The following is a 26928-nucleotide window of genomic DNA, read 5'->3' on the forward strand; positions in this document are numbered from 1 at the left end:
CGCCAAAACAGGGCAAAACTGGGTTTCTTGAAAAATTTCAGATTTTTTTAACAAAATACTTTCCAAAAACACCTAAAACACTCAAAAATATTTTTCCGCTTGAATTAACAAAGATTGAGCATGTGAGAACACATTTCATCAAGTGCAATCACACAAATGAATATGGCATTTATTGAACATAAACTTGTGTGTTGTGTGTGGATATCAACAATGAGATAGTCCTTAGTCTAATGTGAAGCTTCAATGATCAATTCAACCAAGGCATACACAATTAGCACCAGATCAAGTGATCCATCTCAATTATAGAAATATGTATATATGACCTCCCACAAAACTTGATAACATATCTTGGAGCTTTACATTTGACTCCATAACATTTGATCATTTTGATCTCTTGAGACAATCACCTCTCATTGTGAGAGTGATATTTGATATTTCACTTTAATGAACAAGCCTTTGGCTTTTTGAATAAACATTCTCTTTAATATAAGGTCGCTTACCCTTTTTCCTAGTCGAATACTAGAATGTGCGACAGGCTTTTGCAGCTCAATATCTCTTTTCATTTGGAGATTTACATTTGGTGAGCTCTTCTTAACAAAAACAAAAATAAAGAGTGGGAAGATATATAGACACAAGTCTATGCAAGTTTCAAGATCAACATAACCATTCACTAATCATTCATGACAAGTTTGAAGATCTATTTACAACAATCACATAGATTTCAAGATTTCTCCCACAGTGATATGAGTGCAAAGAAACAAGCAATGCTCGAAAATGCACAAAGCCATTAGCACAAAGGTACAAGGCAAAACAAGTTTTGAGACAAAACTCAACAACGTCGATCAAACTTTTTGATTTTCTACATTTTATGTGGTTTTGGATTTTTACACACACAAACCAAAGACATAAAAGTAAGATCAAAACAAAAACAAAACAATGCATATAAAGATATGCATGATGCACAAATGCATGACAATGAAGCATCTAATGCATGAAGGGTCCTACAAAGATCGAAAGAATTAAATCAAGGACCAAAGGAACAAAAGCTCAACCATAGGAACCCTTCCTCATCCAAACAGAACAATTGTTTGGAATGAGTGTCTCATGAGAAGTGAGACGAGGGTTGGAAGAATGAGAACCAGAGATGCACATAGACAAGGAGTTAAGAGCATTAAACACTTTCTTTAACAACATGCTATTATCACTAAAATCCGGTTTATCCTTTTTAGCACAACTTTCAAAAAGCTCAAGTTTTTCTTTTCTTTTGATTCTTTTAAAAGCATGAAACTTAGAGCATTGAGGTCTTAGATGACCAAAGGCACCACAATGGTGACACACAATGTGTTTAGGTCCACTAGGCCTTTTGGGAAGGGATCTAGCAATATGATTTTGTTCCCTCTTCAACTTATGACATTGAGGTCTTATATGACCAATCACATCACAATGGTGGCAAGTTGGAACAAACTTAGATCCATCCAAAGTCTTAGGTTGAGACCTAAACAGAGGCTTTGACTTAACAGCCTTTCTCTCCACCTTTTGATTTCTTTTATGTGGAGGAATGTACACTGATTTGTCCTTTAAGGTAGAACACACACTAGGCACAAAATCGGGTACCACAACATGATTGCAACAAATATTTTCATCCTTTTTAACAATAGGTTCAGCAATCAAACACTTGGCATGCATCTTAAGAGATTCATTTTCACATTTAAGATCATCAACAAGTTTGTTAGACAAAACAAGTTTAGCATCCAAGTCCATATTCAAACATTCAAACTCTTTCAGCTTTTCAAGAGAAATTTCAGCAAGTTTTTTATATTTCTCAACCAATTTGTTGGATTCATTGAGCTTAGCAATCAAATCATCCTTTTCACAAAATAACTTGCTCAAATTCTTCTGAAACTTCTTAGCATTTTTCTTCAAGAGTTTGTCGACAACACCCATAGATTCAAATAACATGTCATCACACTTATGAGGATTAACACTCATAGAGGCATTTTTACAAACATATGGCATGTTACAATCAACAATATCCATAGAAGCATACAAAGCATTATCCATGGCAAAACACACAAGGGGTCAAGGATCATACTTAGGTAATAAAACCAAAACAAGTGTACCCGCTCTGATACCAATTGAAAGTTCAAATATGTGTATAAACACCCTTGAACGTTTAGACCCCCAACATACAAATTATCAATACAAGCTTTAAATCAAACAATTAATGTGCGGAACATGAACAAAAGCTTAATACAGAATTGGTAAACAATCTAAGCCAATTAAAAACACATCCATAGCAGAAAATAAAAGGCAAAGATAAAGGGAAGAGAGATGCAAACACAAGGACAACACACGATGTGTTATCGAAGAGGAAACCGAAGCCCTCGGCGTAAAACCTCTCCGCCGCCCTCCAAGCAGTCAATAATCCACTAGAAAATGTAGTTGGGATACATGAACAGCAATAGACCCTCCAAGCCTAATCTACCCGATGTACCTAAACCCTCCAAGCTTCTTGCTTCAACGAGGTTGCGCCGAACCTTTTTCTTTTCTAGCTTCCCGGATTCCGCTACTTGACCATAGCATCAACCAATGTAGATTGGTTCCTTCCTAACTGCTTCCCAAAGCACCAAATAAACCTTCTCACAGATATGGGTATGGTGAGAAAAGGATTTGGCCAAGAACCTCTCAATGATGTATCAATGGAGAGGAAGAGAGTAGAGGAATTTGAAGAGTCTCTTAGGTGAAGATTGTGGATGAATCAATCTTGTTTTTCTCTAGGGTTTCTCTCTCAAAATTCTCTCTGGAGGCTCTCTTTCAATCGTGGGTAAAAGGGGTATTTATACTGGAGTGGGAGAGGAATGTGAAACGTCAGGTTTTACAAAACAGGGGTGGCTCGCGGCTTGACCTCGCGGCTTGACTAAGTCGCGAAATCCAGTCGCGAGTTAACCGTATGGCCAGTTGTCCTGTTTTGTCCCGTAGTGCTCCAGCTAGCATGACTGTTCATCTTCCAGCATGCTTGGCACGTGTGCTGCTTCTGGCGGCTTGCAGCTGCGAGTCACCCGTGAGTCCCAGCCGCGAGTCTCTGTTTTCTTGCACACTCTTGAGCAAACTTCACTCTATCTCACTCACTACCCTTACAACAAACCCACCTAAATACAGGGTTACTAAATGCTGAATTACAAGCAAATTTGGCACGGAATAAAGCCAATTAGATGGTTGAATAAATTCAACCTTACAATACCATTTTTATGGGAAATTAAAAAAGTTGTCAAAATATTATTTGTTTTTTTTTTTTTCTTTTCCCATAAAAACTTTCTTAAAATGATTCACTAACAAATGCATTTCTAGTAATAAAGAAAGAATAAACATTAGTACTTTTACATTTTAAAATTTTGGTCATCTTAGATTATGAAGTACCTTAAACATAACAATGATTTTAGTATACTTCAACTTTAACATTAGTTTTAAACAACCCCCCCCCCCCCCCCACACACACACACACACACACACACACACACACAAAAGAAAAAAAAAACTTTAATATTAGATACAAAAATAATAATAATAATGACACCATGCACGAGAAAATAAATTCTCACTTATTTACATTATGTTTTTTATGTCAATCAATTTATGTTTAATTACATTCTCAAAAAAAAATTATGTTTAATTAATTAATTACTTTTTAAATATACTAATTAATATTTTGAAATTAATCTGGCTTTAACCTTTTATTTTAATCTTTGTCCTCTACTAAAATCGTAGTTCTGTTTCTGCTACCATGTAACCACTTCCCCAGAAAAAAACTAGTATTCTACTAATTTTTTAATTTCTAAACATTTCATATATTATATTTCCACCAAACCTTACACATTACAAATACATATAATATGGTTTAAATTCTTGTTAAGGGCCATTTGTGGAAGCCCAGGCAAACAGAAAGAAAGCCCAATAATGAAGGCAACAAAGAATTGACAAAATAGATAACAAAAACCCATTAGGCCCAAGCGGCAGGAATAATGAATTACAGGCCCAATAAATAAATAAATGGGTCTTGAAGAGGCAAGTGGGCTCCAAAAAGCCAAGAAAAAAAGAAATAGCATCCCATGGGCAGTGTATGAGGTAAAAAATGTGAGAAAGGGCCACCGCAGGCTCAAGACAATGCAAACTAAGAGAGTAAGGGGTTTATGGCAGGCCCATGAACCCCAAGGACAAGAATAAGGTTATTGGGCCAGGGAAGCCCAATGAAGTTGGTAAAAAGCCCATGGGAGTGTGGAATTAGCAAATGGGCCAAGGAAGCCCAAAGAAAGCAATCGGGTCGTGGATGACCAAAGGAAAGCCCAAAGGGACATAGGAGCCCATAAGTAAAAGCAAAATAGTGCACGTGACAAGCCACTGAGAAAAGGGATAAACGGCTGGCCCAAAAGAGGTCTAGCAGGATTAAGTTATTACGGCAGGAATAACAGTTCAACGTTGCAAGAAATAAAGAAAATCAAGAGTGGACCAAAGAAATGTAAGGCCCATCATCAGACAAAGCCCAGCTCTTGAATGGAGCGAGAAACCAAAGAAAAACCCACATAAAAGGACAGAAAACACAAACGAAGAGTCTCCAGATCACGGCAAACGCATAAGCAGCAGGCAGACTCTTGGACATATCTGAAAAGAAAGTACGCGCAAGGCCCAGGCACCACTAGCTTGTACCCAGCTAATATAGAATGTGGTGGGACCATGGGCCAGAGGTAAGAGGTAAAGGGGGTATGGTTTGGTGGTGGGGAGAGGGGAAAAGATCTATTTTGCGGCTCCTACCCAAGCCCTTTTGGGAGGTACATCCTGTTGGGATGACAGACCACCCAAAAGATGCAAGTTTGAGGGGGAATTGTTGGGTGCATCCTTGAGGGAAGGAGAGAGAAAGTACTTATACCATGGCAGGAAAGAAATGCTACGATAGATGGAGAAATGAAATCTGCCTCTGTCTGGCAAGAGTGAGTGGCGCACATCTTTGATGGTCGGCAAGTGCGCCCAGACCAGACAAAGGCGATTAAGGGGCAAAGTGGTAAAAAACTGGCCACGACAGGCACTATAAAGGGACCTTTGCCGTGCCCTGAGAAAGTGATCGAAAAACAGAGCATTTTATGGAGTGAAAAGAAAAACAGAGTAAAAAGATAAGAAAAAAGATAAGAAAGAAAACAGAGAAAATTAAGGAAAAATGAGAGGTAATACAGTGGGCATGCACCAGTAGATCGGTTGCCCTCTCTCCCCCTTCAAATCCTGCTCTCTTCCAAAACATAACAAGGACCTCTTTTGGGTAATAACCATTCAGGTCCGACTCCCTCAAAGCCATTAATCTCCACGGCAGGATCTTTTTATTGGGAGATTATTTGCATTGAGAAGAGGCGTTCTCCCCTCTTTGGCCTTGCTTCGGCAGACTAAACTTAAAACTTGATTTATGCCCATTCTTGCTTAGTTCATATTATTTTATTTCTCCTTTACTTTCTCTGTGAATGACATTATCATGACTGTAATCATGTTTTATAAGTAGGGATTACATAGCCATTTATTTAAGTAGTCGAAATACTCTGTTTTGGTTATTATTATTATATCTGACTGCCGTAATTCGTCTAAAACAGTTCTGCTTGCCGTAAGCTTACTCCTGGCAGACAAGGCATAAGTTTGTGCATAAACCGGCCCAAGTTGAGTTACAATTGGACCGGCCCCAACTCCCTTACTCAGAAACATTCGGATCTATTACCACAGGAGGCAGCCCAGCCCAACACACAATACACAAAAAAAGGCCCCCACAATTCTTAATATATTTATTATGGCGTAAACAATGTTAGCAAATCATAGAAGAATCATTCAGCGAAAAAAAAAAAAAAAAATCATAGAAGAATCAATAGTAGGGACAGTCCATTTATTTATTTGTATTTCTTGAGTTGGAGCTTGAAGACTTCCTTTAATTTTTATTTTTGTCTTTGGCCAAGACTGGGTTAAACAATCGTTGACGGCCAAGACTTCCTTTAATTTTAATTTTGTCTTTGGTTGAATGAACAATGTCATTGACCAAGACTTGCTGGAAGGTGATTGGAGACTCGGGCTATAGAAATATTCTTAAGCCTCCAATGAAAAGCCTCATAAGTGAAAACTGGGGCCAGACACATTTCTTCAAGGAAGTTTCTTGATGTGATTAAGGATGTTGCTCTCACAACTTCCTATTTGATCTTCTTCTTTTTTTTTTTTTTTTTTCTTTTTCTTTTTTCTTTTATTTATTTTTAGTGTAAGTGAAGTGATTTTGGTAACTATGCATTTGGAATACTTCAAAGATGTCAAACCCATAGTTATTAAACTTGGCAAGGATATTAATTCAATCTTTGAGTTAAATCGTCGGGTTACTGATTCACTTGTCAGTTACGGGTCAAACCACAAGAGAAAATAGAAAATTTTAAAAAATAAATATATTTTTTATGTGAATATATATATATATATATATATATATATATATTTATAAAGTAAGTTTTAGAAATCATAATATAAATAAATTAATTAATTAAAAAAAAATCATGTATCTAAATTAAACTAGAAATTATAATTTAAAATCAAGGTTTCACAATAACAGAGTAGTATTTTGATAGCATGAGAGTTTTGGAGGTAGGTAAATAGGCTGAGAAGTGCATTTTTTTTATATAAAAAAAATTTAGGTTTTCTCTTCTTTAAACTAACACATTATAACATATTAATCAATAAAGAAGTCAATAAAGTGGATCTATACGTGTAATTTTATAAATTTCACAAACCGAACTAGGTTATATAAACCCATTTGGGTTACCCTGGTTGCCACAAACCCCCAGAGTTTGACTAGGCTTGATTGGGTCATATGCAAAAACAATCCATTTAAACACTCGAACCAGTCTAGGTGTCGAGTCACCAGGTTTTCAGTCCAACTGGCTGGTTCAGTGTGAATTTAATAACTTACTGGCTCAAACCATTTGTATCTATAAATGTAAAATGGCATAAATGTAACATTTTGGCCAAACAACCCAAAAAATTACCCATATTAGTTTGTTCACAATTATGCATATCTTGTCCACATCTACAATACTCAAGTAAATTTACACAGCTAAAGTTCATGTGTAAAGACATTTTATACATTTCTCAATTCACAATTGTGTGTGTTTGAGTAACGTTGATGTTTTAAAAAAGTGGTTATGTGAATAAGGAATGAATGTTTTATTGAAATATTTTTAGAATAGTCTAACATGAGTGTCTTTAAAAAATGATTGTATGATAATAAAAATAAATTGTCATGCTAACATTGATAAGAATTCTGATGTGAATGCTCTTTTCCACTTTAAATGTAGCAATACTATTGTTCTTACTGTGAACTTGGAAAAAGTAGGATTGGCCTACATGAAACGTTGAGAAAATGTCTAGCGGAATTGCATTTGTTAATCACTAAATCCCCAAAATTTCACTGAAAATAATATAATCCAAGCTTAACGGTAGGAAATGGACAGGGCACCTATCACACTATTGGGCTGTAGAAGATCGATTTCTTTCTCTCTCTCTCTCTCTCTTTTTTTTTTTTTTTTTTTTTGACGAAGTAGAAGATCAATTTCGGTGTAATAATAGCAACACCCACCCACTTAGCCAATGTCTAAATAGAACCTACATGGAGAATAAAAGGGATAAAAATTACAGGCACTCTCTTCTCTCATGTAAAAGTATTTGCATTCAAAAGATTTGTGTCATTCGCTCTTCATTTTTTTTTTTTTTTTTAAAACCTTCACAGCATTAGAGTTCGGCAAAAGAAAGTTTTCCATAACGGCCTTACCAATATTTTCCTACCAATGAAAACAGAAATAAAATTGCAGGCATTGTTTATATTCAAAACGATTTAAAAAACAAAAAAAAAAAAAAAAAACAATTGGGGCTTTATCATTCATGGAAGAAGATAAATCAATCAGTTTTTCTATGAAATTCAAATGCAAGAATTGGATGGTTAAAAAAAAAAAGGAAGAATGGTAAACAAAATATATCCAAGAAAAAACGGAAGATTATAAGATTTATTTATTTTTCTAAAACTTATAATCTTAGAATTTATATGTGTTATCTTTTAGCATAAATATTATTATTGAATTAGTCTTAGAGCATTGGCACACCAAACACTAAAAAGCCTTTCACACATCAAATGTTCTAAATGTTAAAAAATTTAGCATTGATGAATAGTACAATTTCAATTTTAGAACTATATGAGCATAAATTGTAAAAATTTTATTGTTTTTTTTATTCTAGTTTTCTCTCTCTCTCTCTCTCTCTCTCTCTCTCTCTCTCTCATATTTTCTTTTTTTGATTTCTCTCATCACCCTCGGCCTCTCTTCCCCTCACTTTCACCCAACCCCTCATTCTTGCTCTCTTACTCTCACCCTACCTCTCCTCTCTCTCTCTCACTCACACTCTCAGCCTCGCCAAGTTGGCCACCATCCCATACCATTTCTCCACAATGCCCTACTGCCAGATCTCTCTCTCTTGATCGACGAGTAATAGATTTTAATTTTGGGTTCGTTTGTTTTTTGGGTTGTTGTTGTGGCTAATTTTGGTGGGTTTTAATTCGGGTTTGTGTGTGTGTGTGTGTGTGTGTGTGTTTTTTTTTTTTTTTTTTTTTTTTTTTTTTTTTGTGTGTGGTGGTTATGGGTTGATTTGTTTGGGGGTGCAGTGGCTAATTTTGGTGGTCTTGGTGGTTCCAATTGTGGTAATGGGTTTGAATTTGTGGGATCTGATTTGGAGGTGGATTTGGATGTTGTTGACTAGGTTTTTGCATTTGGGTTTTTATTTTTATTTTTTTGTATTTTTGTAGAACCATGGCGGTGGTGGTTATGGGTGGTGGTCATGATGGTGGATGGGTGCTAGGTTCAAAGAGTAGAGAGAAGAGAGATGGCGGATGACTTCTGGTTTAGCGTGGTGGGAAGAGAGAGAGAGAGAGAGAGAGAGGAGTTTTTGGAGAAATTAAATTGATTTTTTATTAGTTGTTTATATTTTTTTAATGTGGTGTATGGAAGAATAGAAGATGTGATGTAGGGTGTAATGTTAAATGCAATGTTAAAATAGAAAAACTAGGTTTTATTGTGTTGAATTAGCATTTGGCATAAAAAGTGATGCTAGTGCTCAACAGTGTTAGGGATAGCATAGCAATTACATTAACTATCAAGTCAAAGTTTGTGACGTTGGAATTAATTTAATGCAAGTAAGTTTCCATCTCATTGAATATGAGTTTTCATGCAATCACTTCCTTTCCATCTCATTGAATATTAATTAGTCTAAGCTAAAAGTTTTGTTACTTAATTGACATTTTTCCATGCACAAAGTGCTCAGAGAGTCAAGAAGTGGAAAGGAAAATATGGTAGTGTATAAATTGTGAATTATTAGAGGATAGTTGTCCTCCTTTTGCTAAGTGTGGAGGTGTGATAATCGAAATTGGGATTAAGTAGGGTGGATTTTGGTTTCATGCATGTTATATACGACCAAATAACAATTTTTATCTTCTGGAAATAATGACATCATGTTCGTATATTTTTATGTTGCAATCTTATTATGTATTTATCGGACTGAATTAATTTATGCTCAAATACGAGTTTTATTCACATTTTAATATGGCATATAACTTTGTTGGCCAAACCCGCTAGAGAGGGGTGCCTGAAGTTTGTTAGCATTCTCAATTTCTTGTTTTATTTTTTGGATAAAATATAGTAGCATGGTCCACGAAATTTTCAGTGAATATAAGAAACACGTGGCACTTTTCGATATGTAGGAGGAATCACAAGAACACTGAAGTATTACCAATCAAATAGTGATGCCACCTTGAGGTTGGAATTGGATGGTGGTTCTGTTGAATATGTTTTTTCCCAAGTTAATGTGCATGAAGTCATTACAAGGATGAGCATATACACAAAACAGAATTTCTCTTTAGGTAATGATTAAATTCTATTGAAACAAGAAATATGTTACAAACAACCACACAAACTCTTGTTTTAAAAAAAAAAAAAAAACTCACACACAAATAACCAGCTCAGCAATTGCAGGCTGTTGATAGTAGCCAATTAAGAAATCAACATGCTAGACACTCGTAATCTTGAATCCTTCTATATCTTTAATGCAAGATGCTAACTTGTGCGTTTCAGGTTGTTTTTTCCACCATACCATAAAGGTGGAATTCTCCATCAACACATCTTTATCCAACACTTTGTCATTGATCCATTTCTTTGCTTGTTTTTCTAGTTGCAAAACCTCATCTTTGAATGGTGCAAACCCTTCTTTGCTGCTAGTTTTAATGCGCATCTCCTCTACATCGGCCCAAAAGCATGATTCTCCACAAGATCCAGCAGGCAGCCTCTGATCATGCTCAAGCCATCTTTGTGTGAACCTGTAACGTTTTGGCCTGCCCTTTTTCGTATAACCTTCGGTGTCATTGTTCTTCAAGTGTCTATAGTAGTTGGCAATATCTAAGGGCTCAACAAGGCGGCGGTACTCTGTTCCAAGATCTATCCACTCCTTCTCACCCTCAAATGCATCCGGGAGGTCATAATTTTTTAACATTTCAATAATTTCATCCCATATACCTGCTAACTCAAGTCTATTCACATTAGCCTCGAAATCCTTGTCGGATTTATGAATCTTGAAGGCATCATAGCAACCTAGGCCTTGATGCCTACAACTCAATTGGTATTCTTGTAGGAATTTCATTGCTATATCTGCCTTCTTGAGATCGATGCTGTTCTTATTTCCAATCTTCCGCTTCTCTAACTCTCCAGCAGCACAAAGACACAACCTAGCTCTTGTGCTCTAGAACACCTCACACAGGAAATAAGCACAAAGAAAAGACTAAGAAGATTCTTTGGTGAGTTGTGCTCTAAATTCAACATATTTTCTAACATTGAAATTCTTTTTCTTTTCTTTTTTTTAATTCTCTTTGTATAGTCTATTGCAAGTCATGTTTAATTACTTTTTAAAAAGAGATTGATTTCAAGATTTCGGAATTTGTTGAAACAAGCAAAGGAAATAGAACTTACCAAGCCGAGGTCCTTCAAGGCTGCATTAATTGTTGTAATATCACTACTTGTAGTTGTAGAGTCTGCAGATAATGGAAGTTTTTCCAATGACTCCAACAAAACCGCATGGTCCGCATCTAGCTTAGTGAAGCAGTCTTTCAATTCATTCCCATAGCTGAAATGTTGTTGAAGACTTCTTTGGGCAACATCTGGACATTCTGCTTCATTGTCCAACTGAGAGGAGTAAAACAGCAGTTGCAAAACAGCATCTGGATTACTCAAGATAACCAGTTTTCTATTCCCAGTGCAGAAGACAAATGTTCCAAAGGGCTTGTAAGGGCTTAATGCTGTGAAGTTTGCCATGGTTTCCAATAGCAGGTTTGTGTTCCCCATGAGTTTGCAAGCAGCATGGCTTGCCACAGATGATGCATTCTTCATTACATTCATATAGAAATTCAAAGCCTCCGGGGGGGTGTTAGTGGATGCACGGGAGGATTTTGGATTAAGAAACTGGAGAATTGGCTGAAATTCTTGTTTAATTGATGAGATAGGAGCAAGCAAGATCCGTGGGACAATGTCATATCTCATGACAAAATGAATGAAGTATGGAGCCCATTTCTCACGCCTAAGAGCATGGGAAAATATATGGTTACCGGTTAGAGGACATCCGAAAGTCAGACAGAGAGGTGAGGCATCTGATCTCCAGTATTTTTCCAAGAACCAAATTGTTGCAAGGATGGCAATTGAACCACCAGTGGAGTGTCCTGTGAACACTATTTGCTTCTTCTCATTCTTAGCCTTTTCCACCTGAATGATATAATCATATTCAGTCACGCCTTTTTCTTTTTCTTTTTTTAATTTTATCTATACTATCTCTAAAGATGATTTCCATCTTTGGACTGGACTTTTTTGTGATTCAAAAATACCCCTAAATTTTAGATTTAACAAAGAAAAAATTTAAGGATAACCTGGTAAAAATATATCTTCAACTCCATTTAAAATGCCTATAAAATAAGACACTCTCCAACTAATTTATGTTTTCAAAACAAACAAACAAACAAACAAAAAAACTTATCCAAAATTAAAATAATAAAAAAAGGAAAATTATCACACTAGATTAAAAATAAAAAATAAAAAACCCTTTTGAAACTATTCATGTTCCTAGCCAAATCAAGCTGAATCCTAACATTCTTAGGTGGTGTTTGGATACAGATTATTCCACGTCCACGTTTGCATTGTAGCGCGTTTTGCCTTTTTTTTATTTTTTATTTTTTTGGTTCAGCCCGCAATTGTTAGCAAGTCAACTCTGAACAGTGCTCCCATGCACTGTTCACGAGTCTCACAAATTACATTTTTCAACAATTTTTTCATTAAAAATGGGTCCCACAGCACTATGCACTCATTTAAAAAATATTTCGCTACAGTGTTTTCAGTTTTTAGTTTCAACAAAATAAGTTCTATCCAAACGGACCCTTAAAGCTATTAAAAAGACAACCAAAGAAGGGTTTTACTGTAATCGCAAGATGTGATTGGCAAATCAATAAAAATAGTAGGCTACATATGCGTGACCAAATATGGAACACAAGTTTTTTTACTTAAAAAAAATTGAGTCACATTGGTATTCTCGAATGGGTTTGGTATTGTCTCAATTAAGAAGACTTTGATTCAGCAACAATAAATGAGGATATTATATAAAGACCTGGCCTCTAATTCCGTTGGAACTGAATTTTTGTTCAATTGGGTTTTATTTATTATAAAACTTTTATAGGTGTTGTAATGAATAAACTTTCAATGCCGTTAAAATGGCTTTTGTTCATGATTTTTGTTCTCTCTATACTGTTATGTGTTTTGTCAGTTAGAACAAACAAAAAAACAGGTACTTCGATAATACAATAACAATAAAGAACATGCAAATCTAGGTCAATAAATATGAATAGAAGTTAAGCACTTACATGAAAAATACAAAAAACACTGAGTAATCTTGATGGAAATCCAAGCAATTACTCAATCAAACCAAATACAAACAAGTGATGCAATTACTCAATCAAATCAAATACAAACAAGTGATGAGGGATTAAGGCCTTGTTTGGTAGTGATGTTCAAACAACAGTTTTAAGTGTTTAAACACTAAAAACTATGAGCCAAAAAAAAAAAAAATTTGGTAGCAATGTTTTATGTTTTATTTTGGGTGTTTGAGCTACGATTATCAAATTAGGGCATTTAAAATATGTATTTTGAAAACTCATTCATACTAGTTTTTTAGTTTTTCAAGTAATGTTGCTAAAACCAAATTAAACTCATTCATGTAAGTTTTTTTAAGACCTTCTTCCCTCTCCCCATGTGTATGTTAAAAATATATAGTATTAAAAAAAAAAAAAAAAAAAAAACAAAACAAAACAAAAGTAATGTTGCTAAATGTTCTTTTTTTTTTTTTTTTTTTCTTCCCACAAGTCCGCCTCTCTCTCTCTCTCTCTCCTTTTACCGTACAATCATCACTTTTAAAAAAACATATACACATACACATACTCCTTGAAAGAGAAAAAAAAAAAAAAAAAAAAAAAAAAAAAAAAAAAAAAAAAAAAAAAAACTCTTTATGAAGCCTTCCAATATTACAAAATGGTATAATATCACAACATTCCCTAACCAATGTGCCGGTACTAATTTTTTTTTTTTTTTTGGCAATAAACCCACCTTCTGTTTGTTTGAAATAATAAGTAATATAGAAAGAATAAACATTTAGTACGTTTGAGTTATTTAAAATAAATTTATATAATGCATTTAATAAAAATCAAGGCTTGTATAGAACAATTTAAAATTTTTGAGTATATTCTTATAATTTTAATACTTCTTATTAATTTTTTTTTTTTTTTTACTTTTTATGTCATTAAAATATCTTGTTTGAATATCTTAAAATTACTCTTTTAACTTCATCTTTTAATGACTATATATTAATTATTTTTAGTTATATCTTTTTCTATTATTTAAAATATACTTTACTTTTAGTCATCTATGTAAAATTATTAGGTACTTCCGAAATACCATAAATGCGTAGTCCCTCTTCTCACATAAATGGTGGATCCCACCATGAATTTAATTAGTGGAACTCACTATTCATGTGAGCGGAGAGAGTACGCATTTATGGTACTCTTGGAGTACACAATAATTTCCCATCATCTATACTTCTATACTATTAATAACAAGATTTTATGTTTGGCTTTCAACTTTCAACATTTTGCGTATTAAAATACTTTCACACAAATTTTTAAAATCTCTAAAATACCCTTATCTTTTAGCTAAATAATTTTAAATTAAAAAATACAAATTGTTTAAAAGAGTAATCTACTGTTCTTAAGTTTTAGACTTTTTCCTTTATCCTCTCCACTCAACCTAAATCTTAGGACACTATCTCTATCTCATTTTTAAACATTATTCCACATTACTTTACCTCTTTCTAAAAAAAAAAAAAAAATAAAACATTATAACATTATAACATTAAACCAAAAAAACAAACAAATAAAAAAGAGTATTATTGCACACGCTTTGCACACGTGATGAGTCTAGTCTTAAATTACGAAGTACCTTAAACATAATAATTATTATATTATACTTCAACTCTATAGTATACACAAAAATAAATTGATACCAAGCACGGAAAAATAAATTCTCACTTATATTCAAATTATGATTTTTTATGTCAATCATTTTTACATATACTAATTAATATTTTTTAAATTAATCTGGCTTCAACCTTTTATCTTAATCTTTGTCGGAGACTAAAATACTAGTTCTGTTACTGCTAACATGCAACCATTTTTCCAGACAAAGTAGATAATAACTATTATTTTTTTAATTTCTAAACATTTCATATGTTATATTTCCACCAAACTTTATACATTACAAATGCATATATAGTGTAAACAATGTAAGCAAATTATAGAAGAATCAAAAGTAGGAACAAGCAAGTGGTCAGGAAATTTTTTTTAAAATAAATTATAAAGAGAGAGAAAGAGCAAAATGTACCTCCTTTATGAAATCTTGGTTCCTCGAGATTTTGTCAACAAATCTATGCAGAAAGGCTTTGTTGACCTTGGCATGTTCATCAATGCCTATACTTCTAAGAGAAGGAAACAAATCAAGATTGATCTTGGTTTCTCCAAAAGGTTCTCCATCATACCAGTCATTTTCAGACCAATATCCAGGAAAGCTAAAGATCGCATATGATGAACCACCAGTCTTCTCAAGAATATATGACTTTTGTGAAGACTTGTTGTGAGCTTTCACTGCAAGAGAGCAAGCCTTTTGGATTAGGTCTGTATTGATTTCTTTGTTTTCTCCAACCTTTAAACTAGCCATTCTTCTTGCTCTTTCTTAAGTTAGAGCTTGAAGCAAGGAAGTAGCTTGTTTATACTGCAAAATACAAATACCCTTCAGCTTTTATGCAGATTATAACGTGAATCTTGGGTTAAAAAAATTATTGACCAAGACTTGCTCTAATTTTTTTTTGGTTGATTAAACAATGTCATAGACCAAGACTTTGCCCCAAAAAAAAAAAGAAAAAGGCCAAAGACTTTGCCGAAAGGTAGTTGGAGACTTGGGGCTATAGAATTAAATATGCTTAAAGCCTCCAAAAATAAAAAATAAAAACCTCCAATGAAAAGCCTCATGAGTGAAAATTGAGGCCAGACACATTTCTTCGAGGAAGTTTCTCCGGGCCAAGACTTTGTCGAAAGGTGGTTGGAGACTTGGGGCTATAGAAATATGCGTAAAGCCTCCAATGAAAAGCCTCATGAGTGAAAACTGGGACCAGGCACATTTCTTCAAAGAAGTTTCTTCGGTTTGATCAAGGATGCTGATACCAGGAGCTTTCTACTAGTCTAGGTGCATTTATGTCCATTCTTTTTCTTCTCTAGTTAAGTGAAGTGACTGTTGGGTAATTACGCGTTTGAAATACTTTAATTACATTTTTATTTTTTAGATTCCATCTACCGTGGAAAGATGTGACAATACTATTTTTAGATTCCATCTCCATGTACCATATAGTACTTGGAGAAAGTAGGATTGGCCTACATGACAACGACACAATGAGAAATGTCAATATTGTATATTGTGTTTGAAGGAAATGGCTCATTAGAGTATCAGGTGTTGTTTGGATTTTGCGAAACTCAGTTAACAAAACTGAGTTTTGGTAGCTCATAACCCAAAAAACCGTAGCCCCACATGTATAATGTTTGTTTGGCAAGTTTTTGGGCCAGTTAACTTAGTTAACAAAACTGAGTTTTGTGAGATATGAGTTACCAATTTCGGAAACAGCCAGAGGATGTTTTCAAGTTATGAGTTTATTAACTCAGTGGCAATTTGGTAATTAAGGGTCCGTTTGGATAGAGTTGAAAACTGAAAAACATTGTAGTAAAATAATTTTTAAATGTATGAATAGTACCATGGGACCCATTTTTAATGAAAAAGTTATTGAAAAGTGAAATTTGTGGGTCCATGAACAGTACACGATGTGCACTGATTGGCTGAAAAAAGTGAGAAAAGTCAAACTTTGCGGCTACTGTTCATTGAACAATACATGAACAGTAGCCATAAGTCTTACAAACGTGTGAAAAAAAAAAAAAAAAAAAAAAAAAAAAAAGGAAAAACGCAGATGCAGAATCGCTGGGTTTCAGCCCAATCCAAACGTAGCCTAAATGAAATTTGTGGAACCCAATACTTTGGGTAATCACATCAAACACCAAAGCTTTTTCATTTCTCTTTCTTACTTTTTCACATTTGCTCCTCCTTTCTTTCTACCCGTTGCAAGTTCAGTGCTTCTTTCTATTTTTTTCTTTTTTTTTTTTTCTTCCTTTCTTCACATCTATTGCTTCTTCTTTCTTTCTTTCTCTTCTTTTTTCATCTCTTCACATTGATGCTTTTGTGGATTTTTGTTTGTGGGTTTTTTTTGTACTTTTTATGGGTTTATTTGTTTTTGTATCAGTGGGTTTTGTTTGGGCTTATGCACAAGAGGGAGAGATGGTGGTTGGATTTTTGGGTCTCTAATTTCTCTCTCTTGACCCAGGTGAACCATCGTGTGCGGTTGTGGATGTTTCAACATCATGGGTTTGTGGGTTTTGATGGTGAGATCGGTGGGACAAGGGTTGTGTTTTTTTGCGGTGGTTGGGTGCTGTGAGTTGGTTTTTAAGGGTTGGGATCGTTGGGTTTGTGGCTTTTTTTGGGTTTATTGGTGTTGGTAGGAGGCGGAGTGGCATTTTTGGCCAAGGCCGTGGTGGTAGGAGGTGGAGTTGGGTTTTAACACTTATCTTTTTGGAAGATTATCTTGGCAGTGTGACATAGCTTGGCGTGTTTGTGAGGGAAGGAGGAGGAGGAGGAGCAATGGTTGAAGATGGGATGAAACCTTCCGCGAGTAGGCTAATAGATTTGCTCAGACCAATTTACAGGTATGAGCCCACAAAATGTTGAAAAATTTGAGTGATGTTAGGTTGAGTGAGGTGTGCCAAACGGGTGGGCGATAGAAATTGGGGTTTTTTTTGTGAAGAGTTAGGATCTGTTTGGATATAACTTATTTTTACTAAAATTGAAAATTAAAAATATTGTAGTAAAATAATTTTTAAATGTGTGAATAATGCCATGGGATTCATGAACAGTGCGTGAACAGTGTATTTTGTCACTTACACAATGAATCCATGTGATGTTACTGTTCACGCGCTAAAAAAAAAAAAAAAGCAAATGTGATGTTGAAACGTGAATCCAAACACTCACTTAACGTTCCAACTTTTATTTTACCATACAACACATTAAAATAATATATCTACACAATAAAATAATATATCCCAATACCAAATAAAACTCAATACTCAAATAAAATCCAAAACCCAATAAAAAATATATTTTTTTAAATATCATCTTTCTACAATACCATTTTATTTATAAGATGGTACTAGAGCACAATTGTAAACTTTTTTACAGTTACAATTCCGGGTAATGCACTTCATGGTTTTGACGTTATAAATTTATAGTTGAGGGGTTTTACCATGCCCAATGTCAATGCTCTTAGTGCATTAAACATGTTGAGATATGAAAATACATTTAAAATTGGACACGTGTCCATCGCTTAATGTGTCTGGTACATGATACAATCCTAACCCTTATTTTATACATTTTTCCCCCTAAAATTAGAAATTTCGCTTGAAATAAATAATCCAACCTTAACGGTTGGAAATCGAAAGGTACCATCACTATTAGACTGTAGAAGATCTAATTTGGTGTAATAATTGCAACATCTACCCCCATAATGTCCTTTTAGGAGCTAATGTTTAGAGCATTCTCATTGGTTGTGTTAAAATAGTCAAAAAGTTATTTTCAACACAAGAAATACCAAAAAAGTATTTCAAATCAACAAATTCATTGTGTTTAGAGCATTCACATTCACATTGTGATTTTAGCATTCACGTTGTGTTTAGAGCATTCACGTTGTAGTAAGTTGCTACTTACTTTTAGTTATTTATTATTCTCTCTCAACTTAGCCTCTCGCTCTCTTTTCTGTTACTAATGGGTCGATGTTTTATATTATTTTAGTGGGTGTTTGTATTATTGGGGTGGGCTCCTCTCCCGTTTCTTTTTCTCCCGTTCTCTTCAGTTTTTAAATAGATGCTTGACATCTGGCAAGACTAAATCTAAGGATCAATTATCAAGCCACGACATATTTCACAAAGACTCCTTGACTCCTTCCATCATCTACTGATTTTGCTTCCCACTAAAATACATTCACTGCTTTACTTGACGCCTTCCATCATCTCATTCCCACATTCATGCTTTCCATCTCTCTCAGATTTTTGATACAGCTTCAACATCACTCTTGCATGGTATTTCTTACTTTTTCCTTTCCTTAATTTTTAAAATGAGAAGATCTAAGATAGTGAATTCTTCTGAAACCAGTTTTCATCAATCCATTGGGGAGACCGTTCGCATCGTGTATTCTTCCGAAAGGGAGAAATTTGATCAAAGAAGTCATCTCTTGCTAAAGCTGGAGCTCTTTTTTCAGTTTGTGTTAAATTATTAATGATTTCCATAGAGAATGAAAAGATAGTGGTGGAATACATGTGGCTAGCAAAGGATTCCGAGGCACAGGAAAGAATATATCCAATGTAGAAGACTTTAATTTCAAGAGACTTCTATGGTCATGGCACGCACACGGCATCCACAGTAGTAGGTAACCATGTACTTGGTGTAAGTTACTTTGGATATGCAAGAGGCACAACCAGTGGCATGGCTCCCCGTGCACATCTTGCCATGTATATGTGTGGCAAAAATTTGAGTATACTTATGACTTCCTTCATTTTGCATTACTATGTAGCACAACAATTGTATTGAAAGCTTCCTTTCTCTGATTGAAATGTACTACCCTTGAGGACTAAGTTGAGCAACTTGTGAAGAGAAGCAATAGTAACCCTTGAAATGCTGTGAAGGTGTTTGTGAAAATGCTTCGGCCGGTGGTAGCTTGTTTTTTTTGTAAAAGTACCTCATCAGCAAGGGTGAATGTGATAACGCCTTAAAATGTATACTTGTTATATATTTATATGGGCGTTATCTCCTTATTACTATGCTTAATTTGTATAATTAAGCCATGATTTGCATTAGTCCCTATTATTTATCTTTACATAATTTCTTGAATAAGATGCTATTCATTGTGTGTAATTTTCTACTTTCAGGAAATCATGCGAGAAAGATGAGTTTACAGGAATTTGTGAGAGAATGGAGGCCAAACTAGAATTAAACTGGCGCTAAAGGACCATGCTTAAATGTCTGAGGAGGTGCAGCTGGAGTGCTTGGATCTTCTACCGTGATTGGAAGCTTCAAATAAGGAAAGAAATCAAAGAGGCAGAATCTGAAAAGGAAAAATCTGATTTGAGCACTGATTAGTATTTTGGGCGTATCTCTCTCATCAAAAATCCAATTGACACAAGGCCAGATGGGTTGGAACCGTGACTTAAATATCTACAACTTTCCAGTTTTGAGTTTTCCGAAATTCTAAATTTTTGAAAGCCGAAATTAACTCACAAGTTACCGCTGTAAACCTGGACGGAAATTAAAATAGTAAATGTTTTATTTTTTTGGACATTTAGACATTAGGGTTTAGAAGGGAGGCTGGGCAGAACGAATTTTGCAGAGCAAACCTTGTATTTTTCCTTCTCTAATGGCAGCCTAAACTCTTTGCTAGGGCTAGGGGTTATGTTTCTTCTATACGGTATAAATATTTAATGTTATTCTTTCTAGGATTTTATCAACGACATATTTGATTGTTCAATTAGATTTCTTTTGATGTATTAGTTCTTCCATGCTTTCAATAAGTTCAATCATGTTTTTCTTATTGTTTAGATGAATTTCTAATAGTTTCAAATAGAAATCAGGATTTAAAGTGAACGGGTTTTTCTGAAAACTTTTCTAACTGCATTATTAATCGAGGTTATCATGCGTTCTTGAATTGTCTCAGTTCAACCGAATCATAAGTTTTTAATTGTATAAGAACAATCAATTATGAAATAGATGTTTTCTTAGATCACAAAGAATTTCATATCGATATAGGGAAACACCCCGATGCCCTAGTATTTACATTATTGATTTAAATAAGTTATCATTGTTATTCTTGTTTACAATTACCAGACAAAAATTATTCTTCATCTTCACCAAAAGTTTTTTTTTTAATTACATTGTCTTTGAATTTATCCCGCTCCTTGTGGTTCGACCTCGGTACTCAGAGAATTATATTGCTACAATCTCCTGCACTTGGGAGTGAGCAAGCAGAATGCAAGGCTGTAGGGTCATTTTTTTTTTTTGTTGGGTGAATGCAAGGCTTGAATCTGTATTTTTTGCTCATGTAACCATTGTACATTATCTTGATTAATGAAATTTTTTTGTTGGAGTTCAGTACAAATGGGGTCTCTCTATATTTGTTTTTTCTTTGTATCCTTGCGTGAGATATTATAGAATAGGTATAAAAATATTAATTGTAGGAAATTTTCATGGAGCAATTTGACAAAACTTGTTTGCTTCAAGAATTGCAAATGCATTAGACTTTGTGTTTGAATCTTGCAGTTTCTTCATTGTGCCTCTCTAGAGTCATCACTATGATAGTGATGTTGTATTTGCTTTCCTTTTTGAGTGCAAGCCTTGGGAAATACTTTGCTGCATGAGCTACAAGATAAGCACATCATAGCAACTAGAATATTACACTTCTCTACACAATTGCTTATCTCATATTGGCTTAAAGCTGAGTTAAGCAATTGATTACAAAATTACTTAAAGATATAGCTAATACTCCATTAATTTCCAAGAGAGCATAAGAAAAGGAATATTTTTACAAGAAACTTTAAAGAAATTTCTCTCAAGACATAAGAAAGAGAACAATTGGTCATTTGATCTCTTCAACTTGGATGCTACAAAAATTTCTCCAAAAGCTATATTATAAGCAATGCCAAAAATAGATTATTTCTCATGCTTAAAACTTAGCACCACTGGTTGTGATGTCCTACTTCTACCAAAGATAATAAAACAATGAAAAGCAATCTGAGGTAGCCAGAAGATGCAAGCAGTTTAGCTACAGCATAAGCTTCTAAGTTGAAGGAGATGGAGCTCATGGCTGTTCAAAAAAAGGATTTTTTTTTTTTGGGCATCACTCCCTTCCTTGCAATCATCCAACCTCTTATTAGTCACTTAAATGAGTAAAACTATGAGATGGTAGCATCTAAGACAGTCCAAAAATTCAATTCCATATTGATTTTTTTTTTTTTTAATGTTATGTTTTTTAAAGATAAAATTTATGTTGTGGTATCAAGTGAGCAATAGTTTCTTGCACACACACAATTCTAGTGATAAATTCAACAATGGGATATAAAATCACAATAAGTACCTGAGGTTTATGTCATGGTGGTGGAACATGTGGTTGGAGGAGTTAAGCTAGATGTGAGAGTTTGGATTTTTTTGCTTCTATTTTTTTTATTTCCCTTTTCAAGACATCCTTTCAACCGTTTTCTCCCACGCGAAACTTCCCTTCTCTTTAAACCTTTTGCTTGTATGGTACATGTGCCCTTGACGACTTGATTTTCACAAGACGTTGAGGAAGGCATAAGGTCTCACTCGGGGATTCAATCTTTAAATATTCTTCTAGTTTTGCATCTAACTCACTTGCAAGACTTAGAAGGAAATCAGATGCCTCTTTAGATTCAGCAGCTTTATCCATCAATCTAACATAAGTGGTGCACAAATTTCTATAATGAGCTCGTATTTCTAGCTTAGGGTCAGTTTGTACCTCACACTCATGAATATCCAAGACAATTCCAGCCCTTGCATTCTTGGTCCATCTCTTCAATATGAATTGTTCAGGGATCATCAACTTAATCTTCATCTCATTGAGTACTTTCAAAATATGGCTACACATAATTCCAACAAACTCAAAATTTTTACAACTACATGTAATCAAACCATTCGAAGATGTAACTGTATGTTGCCTAGAACCTTCACAATTATGAACTTTATATGTAGAAACTGGTCCACTTTGATGAAAAGTGTCAACAACCACCATCAATGACTTTTCGAACTCATCTTGGAACATAGTAAAAACAGCACCTGTGTAGATATCTCTGGCATGTCTCAACAAAGGAACATTAACCTTCAAAGTGGAAATTTTTTGGCTCATGTCATAGTTTGCACAAACTTCATTATAACGGACATCATCAACAGCCCTTTGAAAATGTTTGAAAAATTTTACTATGTCCAAATCAGACTTCAAGTAATCTTTTAAAAGAGAGTTGAAACTCTCACTAAGTTGTGTACTTTTCTTACTTGTAGAAAAGGTATTTCTCCCATACACCATAGCCCACTTTTCTTGCACTTTAAATAGATCTTGCAACCATTCATTTTCTTGAAGATCATATTTTTCCAACATATTCTCCCAAGCACTAATGAACTCCTCTTCATACTCACCATCATATATGCAACTTCAAAAATCAGCATTGAAGATTTTTTGGCTCTTAAATAGATGATTAAGATTTTTAAGAGCATTTTGATAAATATGCCATAAGCACAATCTATGATAAGTCTCTAGCATCACTAAAGATATTGCCTTTGCCATTGCAGGATCTCAGTCAGTAAATATTGTCTTTGGCTTTTTACCGGACATACACTCAAAAAATGTATGAAACAGCCATTCAAATGACTGACTAGTTTCATCATATAACAAAGAGGCCCTAAATACGACTAGCTGATAATGATGATTTACTCCAACAAATGCTCCAAAAGGTCGACACTCTTTATTGGTCCTGTAAGTTGTGTCAAAGAATACCACATCACCATCTATACCATAGTCGAAAATCATTTTAGCATTAGCCCAGAATATGTTAGTGATTTGGTCTTCAACATCCAATTGAACTCGAAAAAAGAATGATGGATTTTCTGATACTTGACTAAGAAAATAATTCAAAAGACCACCAACTTCACCTTGCTGCAAATCTCTTTTCCTCTTAGTCCTCAAATAATTCTTATGATCTTGCTTAGTAAAACCAAGATTTTCTCTACCTCCAACTTGACGACTCATCAATTCATGTGCTAATTTAGGTGGTATACCTGAATTATCTGCCAACTCAATTTCAATAGCTTGAACATCAGTAATAATTCTTTGATAAGGTAACATGTTTACACATGACTTATCCACTAACTCATGATTGTGATTTGATTCAAAATCAATGACCCGATATTTTCCATTAGCTTGAAGAGAAATGGTTAGTCTTGCTAAGCAACCAGTTCTAGTTTCTTTTCGCGGCTTTTTCACAACCACTCGCTTGTCTTTTTTTTTTCTGTAGCCTTCCTTATAATAGACAAATCTTCTACTTGATATTACTCCACTAAATCTATCCTCATTTTTCCATTGCTTTCGAATGCTAAATCCAACTTCTTTAGCATATTCATTATACCATTGGTGAGCATGCTCTTCTAAGTCAAACTCCATTTTCCAAACAGATATTTTCCCTTAACAATCAGAATTCTGCATAATATTAGCATAAATATCTTCATTTTCTTTATCACCTTCAAGGCATATTTGTTCATCACTAATTATAGGCATTATACTAACTAGTAACTTTGAAAAGAGGAGCACCTAAAGAGAAATTCAAAAACCAAATTAAAGCCAAAACAAGTTAGTGTTGTTGATAAAACAGTCAATGATATAAAAATAAAACAAATAATAAGAAATTGAATACCCATGTTTACTTGCTGCGTTACTAAATATTGAATTACTAGTATTGAACAAATCCCTTTTTTCTGTACATTGACGAGAGCACTTTACCCCATGTCATGTCCATGCTTACTAGATATAATCACTTGAGCATGGTAGCAAGTAAAATAATTTTGGACAAATACTTGATAATACTAGATAAGGAAGTCAAATTAGATTTAAGAATACTGATTGCAATTGTTTTGATCACTTAGAAAATAATTTTCAAAGTCTAAAAGCTAAAATAGTAGTGAAGCAAAAAGAAAAACAAATCCAAATCAAACAGGGAATTCAATTATTTGTTAGGAGATCACTTAAAGACTTAGCAAAAGAGTATAAAAACTACGGAGGGATAAAAAACACAAATAAATAATGCAAAGAATGATTGAGCACCTATTGGAATTCAGAACTTTCAATTCCAGTCAAGCTGTTGAAATCAACAGCGGTTCTGTTTTGTGGTCTCACTAGAGTTGGAATGATGTAAAGATTTTTATCTTGGGTACACTCAGTAGAAAGAAAATCTTCTTTGTTGGGCTGGAATTTGAATGACTGGAAGATTTTGCAATTGTTAGATATTTTAGCCGGTTGCTCAAAGGTTTTAGCGGAATGGCTTTTTGTGAAAATTTTGAGCGTGGGAAGCAGAGTTTTGTGCTAAACTCTGTTAAATGAGATAAATTTTTGCTCATGTGACGTGGCTTAATGAACATCCTTAGTTTATATAACTGTCAGATGTCAAGCATCCATTTAAAAACTGAAGAGAAAGGGAGAAAAAGAAACGGGAGAGGAGCCCATCCCTATATTATTTCCATTAGTTGTCAAATCATGAATCGATTTTTTACTTTTCTATATCATGTATCGTATCGAATCGCGAATCGTAAAATACACAAACATCTAATAAAATTATAAATAATTATAGATATACATATATAAAAAGTATATTCATTATAAATTTGTATGAAATACATTCAACTAATGACCAATTTAATCATTACTTATGTAATAAAATTTAACAAATCTAACTAAATAAATCAAATTAACTTATATTAATAACATGCACATTCAAATTAATTAAACTTAGAAGTGATAATACTTGCATTAATAAAATTTAAGTCTTCTTATCTTCTTTTTTAATAAAAATTCTTTTCAAACTTCTCTCTCTCTCACTCTCTGTAGTCTTAGACGGTAGAAGCTACACACTTAACAGTTTTCCTTGTGAGATTCAACCTCTCAAATCTGGTTCTTTTCAGATTGTGGTAGAGGTCATGTTTTTATTTCCCTTTTTCTATTTCTTTCCTCTTAAATCTTCTTTCTCTGTCTTTTAAATACTTTGCATCTTTCTTTTCTATTTTCTGTTGTTGTTAATATGGATGCTGCCATGGAGGAACTTTGGAAACATTTCAAGTTGTCTGATGAGGAAAAAGGTATTATGGCTGTGGAATCCCATGAAGTCACTATCTCTAAACAATAGGCTCAATTTAGCATCCTTTTCACGCTGCAAACTACCAAAGATTTCAATAAAGAGGCATTCAAATCCACTTGTACAAGTCTTTGGCGAAGCTCTCGGGGAGTAACCATAAAAGAGGTAGGACAGAATTTATTTTTGGCAATCTTTGGTTCAGAAGAACATTTGCAGGAGATCATTGATAAGAGTCCATGGTCTTTCGATAAAAGCTTATTTTGTTGAAACGCTTTTATGGTGATATTAGTCCAGCTAAGGTTACCTTTACCTATTCCCTCTTCTGGATTCGTATTTTTAATATTCCAATTAAAAGTATGAATAAGGATGTAGGATCTCGTATTGCTAACGAGATGGGTGAACTTATTATGGTGGATGCTCCCAAAAGTGGTCTTGCTTGGGGACCCTTCCTGCGGATCAGAGTAAGGATTGATATCACTAAGCCTCTCATGCGTGGAAAAATGATCCAGATTGAGAACCTTGATGCAGATTGGGCTGTTTTTAAATATGAAAGACTTCCTATTTTTTGCTACCGCTGTGGTCTTCTTGGGCATCAAGATCGTGAGTGTCCTCAGTTGAAAACAGGATGTTTTGCCGTTGATGAGGATGATTTTCAGTATGGACCTTGGCTATGCTCTATGGCTCCACAGGGTGGACGAAAAAAAGATGCTGGTATCCCTCATTCAATGGCACGGGACGTGGATGATGAGGATGTTTTATCAGTATCTGAGGAACCTGAGGAGTCCCAACATATTGGAAGGCCAGCAAAGGAGCTTCCCATGGTGGATGGGATTGGAAATCCAGCTCATCCGGCAGCTACACCAGGAAGCATTACAGCTGTTGTAGCGCTGGAAAATCTTCTTTCTGCTGTTTCTCAGGAAGATTCAAATGTTCGAAAGGACATAGCTGTTCCAGATTCAGTGCTGGCTTTTAATTCGAATTCGAAATTGATTATTCAGGATCAGATTCAAGATTTGGATAAATCCAAGATATCTCCCAATAAGGTTATCAAAGAATCTTTTTCAAACTCTACAATGCTACATCCTAATTGTCCCAATTTGGAGACAAGTTTTAAAGACTCTGAAAATTCTATTGAAGAGCCTGGAGATAATTATGAGGATATTGAAATGGAATCCTGTTCAGATGTCAACACCGAAAATACGAAGCAG

At 34.4% G+C, this 26928-nt stretch overlaps 1 protein-coding gene and 1 pseudogene across 1 annotated transcript; both read right to left on the minus strand.

Annotated features, from left to right (window-relative positions):
* LOC126701985 (protein EDS1L-like) overlaps positions 1 to 26928 on the minus strand; it is a 67782-nt pseudogene that overhangs the window by 12709 nt on the left and 28145 nt on the right.
* Positions 10029 to 15505, minus strand: LOC126701986 (protein EDS1-like). The gene is made up of 3 exons (XM_050400515.1): positions 15060 to 15505; positions 11061 to 11846; positions 10029 to 10833 (listed from the first exon to the last, which is right to left on the minus strand). Exons 1-3 carry the CDS (start codon positions 15390 to 15392, stop codon positions 10108 to 10110), a joined length of 1845 nt encoding a protein of 614 aa, XP_050256472.1. The 5' UTR covers positions 15393 to 15505; the 3' UTR covers positions 10029 to 10107.

This window comes from Quercus robur, chromosome 10 (assembly GCF_932294415.1).
Source record: "Quercus robur chromosome 10, dhQueRobu3.1, whole genome shotgun sequence".
Classification (NCBI taxonomy): domain Eukaryota; kingdom Viridiplantae; phylum Streptophyta; class Magnoliopsida; order Fagales; family Fagaceae; genus Quercus; species Quercus robur.